Source organism: Micropterus salmoides, unplaced genomic scaffold (assembly GCF_014851395.1).
Source record: "Micropterus salmoides isolate LMB-PRFRI ecotype aquatic unplaced genomic scaffold, ASM1485139v1 Ms_hic_scaffold_4, whole genome shotgun sequence".
Classification (NCBI taxonomy): domain Eukaryota; kingdom Metazoa; phylum Chordata; class Actinopteri; order Centrarchiformes; family Centrarchidae; genus Micropterus; species Micropterus salmoides.
Window position 1 is genome coordinate 3,901,924 of NW_024043372.1, and position 8,711 is coordinate 3,910,634.

The window sequence follows — 8,711 nt, forward strand, 5'->3', positions numbered from 1 at the left end:
AGAGCTCACACGCCTCTGGAGCAACTTCACGTTGTGTTTACTACGTCATCACGCACATAGAGCCAAAAACATAATGGTTCCTGTTGAGCAGTCAGAAGCCAGGGGGGGGAGGGGCTATGACAGTAAGGTTAACTGGCAGTAAGCGTCTCCCTTTTTCGAGCTCTTTGGGAAACGACAGTCTTCTCTTTGGTCTTGAGAAACTGACACCCTGTAACCTAAAGCACATTTACTGACAGAATATTTTCCTCTGCTCGCGTTCAGCGTCACTTTCTGCAGCTCAGACAATCAAACACTTGGAGTCACGCAGCTCTAACAGCAGCTTTTCACTTACTGTATGTTCCGTATAGAACAAGGAGAGCAAGCGAGCAAAGCGTTTAAGTGAAAACATCAGCCGCTCCTGAATGAATCTGGGGGACACTGCTGTTGATTCCTGGCGTCAGTGGATTTCAGGAGTCACCTGGTTGTTCATAGAAGGAGCCGCACGACATAAACAGTCGCTACACAGAATGAAACGACGTCTGAAATGTAACTTCTTAAAACCACAACTCTGCAGTGGGAATGAAATAAATATTTAGTTCATGGAAACCTCTTGGTGGCCATTAAACAACAGTCCGCATGACAGCTCCCAAATTAATAATGAACATCTAATGAAGCAGGCTTTTCTAGAGATTATACTAATTAGGTGGCTTCACTATTATACACGTTTCGTAGGTTAACGTTACTCTTTGTACTTGAATAAGTTTTTAAGATACTTTACTGCGATCCGGTGGCGCGACAGCAGTTTTTGACCGGCGGCCCAGTGCAGGAGATGTAGCCGGTGGAGGAGATGCAACAGTGTCGGCAGGTATCCGTATCAGGGAGACTCGAAGCCGCAGGTGCATCCGCTGGATGGACCGGAGTGTCGTTAGACAGGGCTGCATAGCGGTTGGAGAGGCCGATGTCCGGAGGAGAGGCAGCCCCATCCGAGCCTCTCTTGCAGCCACGGACCATCACTTCAGCCCAGGTTGACTGATGCTTCTGAGTCGAGCAGGATGAAAGCCTGGGAAGACTAGAGGGGTCCCAAAACACGGTGTCCTGGATGTTAGCGGTTGTGCTAAGAGAAACAATATGTTTGGCTTGTACTGAAGCTACATCCATAAAGCCAGTCAGCAGGGAATCTTTCTCTTTGAGTTCCTCTGAAAGTCGTCGGATGTCTTCCATAAGGTCAGCAATCTTCTTGTTCGCTTTCTTAAGGAGTGTAAAGTCCTCATGGGGCAGAGTTATCTCGGCTTGCATAGTCACCGGAGCTTTGTTGCGATCAGTAGCGTTGATCGCGTTTTTACGGTCATCTAGCTTAAAATCCATGTCAGATGACTAAAATCCTTAACCCACGTAAAACTTAAGTTAAATAAAAAGGATATAAAAAATGTAACGAAAAAGAGTGGATTAAAACTGGATAAGAGTTCGGTTTAAGACGGAGCTTCCGACAGGTGGCTACAGACGCCAACGCGAGTGCAGATTACGTCAGCAATTACGTCAGAGATCTTGTGACAAGATGAGTACTCCCCATTCACATGTTGTTCACATGTTGCCGTATGTAGGCTGACATTAGACAGTAGGGCTGTTTCAGAAAGCAGGTTCATCAAACTCTGAGCTGATTGAGCCTGAGGTGGGAAACTCTGTTCCAGAAAAGTCGATCAGAATTAGTTCAGTCAAACTCAGTATTAATTTTTTTTGCAGTGGAAATGTGTCCAGCTTCAAACTGACTGTAAAGTTTTAGATAAATGCCAGATAAAAAAAATCTTGCTCCTTTGGTGTTTAATGAAATGCTGTTAAAACACATTGAGTGTAATACAGGACAGTGCAGCCTGTAGATTTTATTCTGTACGATGTCCGGAGAGTCTCTGTCCATAAATCGATGACAGATTGATCATAAAAGCGCTCATGTTTAAGATCATGTTTGCGTTCAACAATTATATCTGACCGGGATTTTGATGTTTCTAAAGACTAAACATCTGCATCTAAATGGGTTCAGATGTGCTTTGACATCAACAGTGTGAATGAATAAATGAAACAGGAGGGGAGGAGTCAGAGAGAAATCTTGATCTCCCCAAGGAGGAGGTGTTCACAGCGTAAGTTGCCGGCGTACTGATCTAGGGTTTATCTGATCTTGGTCTCTGAAAAAAGGCCCTGATGAATCACAAAGACAGTGTTGGAGAGTTGTTTTGTTTGTTTTTAGACTGAGGGCTCAGTGTGAGCCAAGTTTGATATTGTGCGTTTGGATTTTGCCTATTATTAAATATCATAATAGATTACAGCAGAAATGAAGACATATTCAGATCACAGTTTTCTCCATTACTTTGATGCTCTGCTAGAAACAAAAGCCTGGTTTTAAGAACAGGTGACAAACACCAAAACTGCAAAGTGTTGTTTTCTCTTAACTCTTCATACAAACAACAAATCAGAAAGTGTCTAAATGAAAAACTAATGAAAAGAAACAAAACCCCTTTTATTCAGTCAACATTTAGCTCACGGAAAACAAAACGCACACAAACTAACTTTGGATGGATGCACTTTTGTTTGGGCACAATGTTTTTTCATGAACTACAAATACTAGAAGAAAGATTCTTTTTTCCACAAAGGCAAAAAGTCAAACAAGTTCAAATAAAGTAACTTAGTGGTGATAAACAAAACATATGTTTTGTCATTTACATCAGGACATAGATTTGCATCCACATCACATTTAAATGTTGTCTTAAAGTCACCTCTTTCAAGAACACTTCCTCTGAGCCGCTAACATCCAGCCTGCACTTCTTCTTCATCTCTCTCCTTAACATGTGCTTGTCTTGACGGCACCATTTGTTAACTCCTATTGCTTCCCACAGGTATTTACCCCAGTGACACCGTATGCTTTAATATCTCTTACTAACATCTAGTGTTGCTTGTAGATCTCTCTGACCTGATGCTTCTATGTTGTTCCTCAGATGTAAGTCGATTTGGATAAAGGCGTCTGCCACCTTAGATACAGTAGTTATTGATGACAAATCCAACCTCAGTAACTACAGTGATCTCTTTACAGATGAAGCCCATGATACTGAGTTTAAAATGTATGTAGTGATCACTGCTTCAGTGTATTTGCAGTCTTACAACACAGTCAGTAACCCCAATACAAAACTTCAGCTGCAGGGCTGTTGTGTCCATGAGCAAGTGATGCACATCTAAAATTTGACTTTGTCCAATAAATAAACAACAACAACCAGAAAGCTTAATGACTAAACTTGCTAAATAATTTGTCTGGGGAGGAACTATAACCAATAGATTTTGGAGAAGTTATTTAGTTTTATTTTCCATCCTCTCTCCACAGTGATTTTACATTCATGACACAGCACCCAAGCCGTTTTGGGCCCCACATCAAGCCTTTAACGGCAGGAAAACCCTGTTAATATGACCTCATAATCATTGTAGATAAGACAGTTCATGTGTGCCTTTTGTGTCTCAATGTAAAACTTCTTTAGCTTATCTGTAGAAATGAATATGAAAATAGGCAACATGAGAACCACCTCCCTTAATTACCAAGCATTTCATTTGCACAATAATCATAAAGAATCGTCTCCTCTTTAGTTTAAAATGACTAGTTTCTTTCTCATGTATGTATTTACATTTACTCATTTAGTTTCATGCAGTTTTGTCCAGAGTGACCAGAGCTCACACGCCTCTGGAGCAACTTCACGTTGTGTTTACTACGTCATCACGCACATAGAGCCAAAAACATAATGGTTCCTGTTGAGCAGTCAGAAGCCAGGGGGGGGAGGGGCTATGACAGTAAGGTTAACTGGCAGTAAGCGTCTCCCTTTTTCGAGCTCTTTGGGAAACGACAGTCTTCTCTTTGGTCTTGAGAAACTGACACCCTGTAACCTAAAGCACATTTACTGACAGAATATTTTCCTCTGCTCGCGTTCAGCGTCACTTTCTGCAGCTCAGACAATCAAACACTTGGAGTCACGCAGCTCTAACAGCAGCTTTTCACTTACTGTATGTTCCGTATAGAACAAGGAGAGCAAGCGAGCAAAGCGTTTAAGTGAAAACATCAGCCGCTCCTGAATGAATCTGGGGGACACTGCTGTTGATTCCTGGCGTCAGTGGATTTCAGGAGTCACCTGGTTGTTCATAGAAGGAGCCGCACGACATAAACAGTCGCTACACAGAATGAAACGACGTCTGAAATGTAACTTCTTAAAACCACAACTCTGCAGTGGGAATGAAATAAATATTTAGTTCATGGAAACCTCTTGGTGGCCATTAAACAACAGTCCGCATGACAGCTCCCAAATTAATAATGAACATCTAATGAAGCAGGCTTTTCTAGAGATTATACTAATTAGGTGGCTTCACTATTATACACGTTTCGTAGGTTAACGTTACTCTTTGTACTTGAATAAGTTTTTAAGATACTTTACTGCGATCCGGTGGCGCGACAGCAGAAATATCAGAAGGCAGCAGAGTCTCCGCCTTGTTGCTGTTTTCATGTCGCTTGACCAAATGTTGTGTTATCATCACCTTTAAAGTTACGCATTAGCTTTCTTACCGTTTGTATCCATGTGTCCAGGAGTTATTCCAGACACAGTCAGCAGGCAGAACCAGGAGAACAGAAGCTCCAGAGCTTTCAACTGCAACATGTTAGATAAATTACTTAAAACCAAAGTTACTGGACTCGTTAACAGAGTGCTGAATGTGGACGTTGCGTTCAAGTGCTCCTTGTATGATCCCATTTCCAGGTGTTGTGAAGTCGCTCTCGATGGGTTCATGTGCTTTTACATGGTAAAGTGGAAACAACATGAACGCTGAACTTTCATTAACATTGTCGTCAAAGTGTGCTGAAAAAGTGCTAAAATGTTCTCTGCTTTTCCGAGTTGTTGTTCCGACTTCAGGCGGCCGTTAAATTAATTTTCTCAGTCGGGAAATCACTTTTCCGATTATTCCCACATAACTTGAATGTACCTTCTCACTCCAGGTGATATAGTACTTCCAGTGTGACCAACAGGTTGTTTAACATCTACATCTTTAAAAACACATGTTCAATAGATTCACCAGTACGTTTACAAAAACTCTTAGATTAAAATGTTCCAAAATTATTTACAAGGATAAATCTCATTCAGAATAAGTAATAATTATGTTAGTTAAAAAGTTACACACATTGTCGTATTTTCATTGTTTTCCTGGAGCTAATTATCATGAGCCTTCACAAGTTAATGACATCTTATAAACATCTTATAAAAGGCTAAAATCTGATCCCAGAGCAGGAAATAACTCAGATCTGTGACAGACAGCATTTTACCTCTGAGCTCTGCTCTCAGTGAAACTACACAGAATAAGACAGTGTGTGAGTTTAGACACTAGAGGGCGACACTCTGTTGAGGAAGGAGACTAAAACAACCAAATCACTTAGAGAAACTGCAACAGTCAATAATGAGAGTAAGAAATTAAATTGTATGTTGGAAATATTTAGATTTTAATAACCTCTGATGAACAACAATCAGAGTATCAGTGTGGAGGTTCCACTTAAATAGACCTACTTTAATAAAATAAAAAGTCAACTCCAATAATAAAAACATTTGTTTAATTTCAGTCCCGTCCCACGTTGAGCTGCCTAAAGACCTTTTTCACACCGGGGATGAAATGAAAAAAGCTATGAGGAATATTCGTTGATGATTTTTCTTTGACACTAAACATTCCACAAAATTTGCACAAATTGAAACAGACCAAACAACTTTGTGTGGATAGGCTGGTAGAGATAGATGGGGTCAATTTATCACCAGTTTATTCAGACTGGTAGTGATTTTAACCAAATAAAAACAGAATCAACCGTTAATCTAAATTTCCCCTGTACGGGGGACTAACAAAGGTTTATCTTATACTACAGCTCAAGCTTTTGTGGATGTTTGATGGCACTACATGGTTGAGGTACAAATTACATTATTGTATAAAGGCCACGTTACAGATTTTAATCCAAGACCCAGATCTGGGGTCTGCTGGTTTAACAAGTCAACTGATTATTTACCGTATTTTTCCTTTTTGGTTTTAGCTGCTGAGCATTTGGAAATAAATATTAGGATTTGATCTGATACTTTTATCAGGTCCCTCTTTTTTAAGTTATCTCATCACATTGTTTACTTTTCACTCTGTTTTTGTTGAGATAGCTTCTTCTCTCTCATTTTGGTGACATTTCTTTAATAGTCTAGTGGATATTTCAATTTTGACTCAACAGTGTGAGAGAAGCACGAGAGAACCTCTGGGTGAAGTATATGATAATAATCTGACCTCTCACTTGATTTATTAACTCAGTTAGACTGATGAGTCTAAATATGATCCCTTCTATATAACATTATCCAGAGACTTACATTAGCTATATACCGTGCATCCAGAACAATACTCATAATGACAACATGAAATGAGTTTGTTGACAATGACATAGCTTTAGTGCTGCATTTAACGCCCTATTAGATTCAGTTGGCTTCAGTCAGTGTTCATAAAGCCAGTCACTGTTTAAACCACACCCTCCTCAACCTAGTTTTGGCATTGAAATTGAACATTTAGTAGTTTTTTTTACACAGAATCCCACTTTATCTGACCACTATTTAATAACTTTTGACTTCCTATTACTGGACTACGTGCCCTCAGGCAAACGTTCCTACACTAGATGTCTATCTGATGGACAGGAAGTGATTCCATCAGCATTTAATTCAAAACCAGACAAACGTCTGTAGGCCTATAGGTTGATTATAAAGTTTGTTACTACCCATGTTTACGTTCGTTAGGCCGTTGTAGGCCTTAAACTTGAACAAATTCTGTTAACAAATTCGAGCAGCCAACTTAAAATGTCCAAGAGCTTAAATCTTTCCACAGATTGTAACTGAAAAACAAAACAAACTGACCATTAGCAGCCGTCGTTCAGCTGGAAGCTCTGAAAATCACCTGTGTGATTTGATTGTTTTAGCTCTATTACTCATTGTATAAACAGGAAATGACCACGAGTTACTTGTTTTTATTGATTTACTGTATGTTAAGGTCTTGTCTTTAACCTTCTTTGGATAACTGAAAACCTTCACAGACAATGCTAACGATATTAATACTAATATAATCATTTTTTTAAAGTCCATATTACAACCTGTCATAACACAACATGTACATAATGTACATTATAGCCTCTGGTTTAGGTAAAATAGACGCGCCTTTTAATGCCCCTGTTTACCACTAGGTGGTGGACTTTGATTATGTTTCCTGATGTGAACGGATTCTCTGTCTGTATAAGCGGTCATACCTTACTGCTTATGGATGACTAGTGTTCTTAAATATTATTGGTGTTTTTTTTACTATGGTGGCTTCTTGTTATAACCTTTGAGTAGTTATTAAAGTACTTACTTTGTTCTGTTATGAATACTCTTAACCTGAGGAAAAAACCATGTACAGGATGGGGAATATTCTGTTATGCATGTGACTTAAACCTTTTCTTTATTGAGACTTTGCAGATATTTAACACAGAAACCAGGTCTGATGGCTTCATGGAGGTTCAGAGAAGAACAGTCACAGATCCTGGATTCACTTGTGACGTCTGAAACTGTTTCAAACACGTATTAAACTGCAGGCTGCACAACTTTGATAAGTAAAGATCCCATACAGACGTGTTTTAGGACATAATATCTAATTTAAAGTTCAATGAGCTTGGTAAATGTTAAAACTACACCTACTAGGTACTGAACTTGGTATAGGTTTGGCCACTATGTTCACCTGGGAAGAAAATTATTCACATTACAAGATACAAACGTTTGACCAACAAGTAGCCTGTCTGAACACTGAGTTTTCAAGGTGCTGTGGCTGCACCCTCACAAACACCTGAGAAACCAATCACAGAAATATACAAACGTACAAGGCTAGACACAAAAAGCTATTAGAGAATAAAATATACAGAGTTTGCTCTAATGTTAAATTATTTTATTTTTCAAGCATCAGTCATATCAAAAGCATTAAACACTTCACACACGTTCACTGAACATAAGCTTCAACGATCAGAGTCAGTAATACAAAAGTCCAAAAAGCTCCTTCAGCCGACAAAAAACTGAAGACTCGCTCTCTGGTGTCCAACGCAACAACGCAAACAGAACAGAAATAAACACGTCCATCCTTCAATTTCTAGCCAATGTACCAGGCAGAACTGTAGCTCCCCATCTGAAAAGGCCTTGAGACGGGCCTGATGTGTGGAGTCTCCTGCTTGCTATATTATAAACAAAAAAACTTGCTGTAATGGTGTTCAAGTTGACAATGGGAGGAACAAAACGGCCCTCAGGTCATTGGGAAATCTCCTGGTGCTCTTGAGGGCCAGTCCGCTATTCTACATACTTTTCTGAAACAAGTGAACTCCAATAACAAAAAACAAAAGTTCAGTCCCGTCCCAAAGATCTTTTCACACCGGGGACGAAAAGAAAAAACTAAATGAGGAATATTCGTTGATTATTTTTCCTTTGACACAAATATTCTCACATTTGCCCAAATCGAAAGAGCTGCAGAAAAAATACAAACAATTCAGACTTTGTTTTGGGCTCCTAGAGATAGATGGGCTCAAATTATACCCAACGTATTCAGTCTAGTAGGACTTCTAACAAAAAGAAAACAGTCTCGGCCATTAACCTGAATTTCCCCCACACAGGATTAATAAAGGTGGGCCTATATCTTATTTT

At 39.5% G+C, this 8,711-nt stretch overlaps 1 protein-coding gene across 1 annotated transcript in view; it reads right to left on the bottom strand.

Annotated features, from left to right (window-relative positions):
• LOC119886069 (butyrophilin-like protein 10) overlaps positions 1-4,723 on the bottom strand; it is a 39,254-nt gene extending 34,531 nt beyond the window's left edge. The window contains exon 1 of the mRNA XM_038696574.1: positions 4,565-4,723. Within this exon, the coding sequence (XP_038552502.1) occupies positions 4,565-4,655 (91 nt within the window). The 5' untranslated portion in view covers positions 4,656-4,723. The remainder of the gene's footprint in view (positions 1-4,564) is intronic.
• Between the last annotated feature and the right edge of the window lie 3,988 nt (positions 4,724-8,711).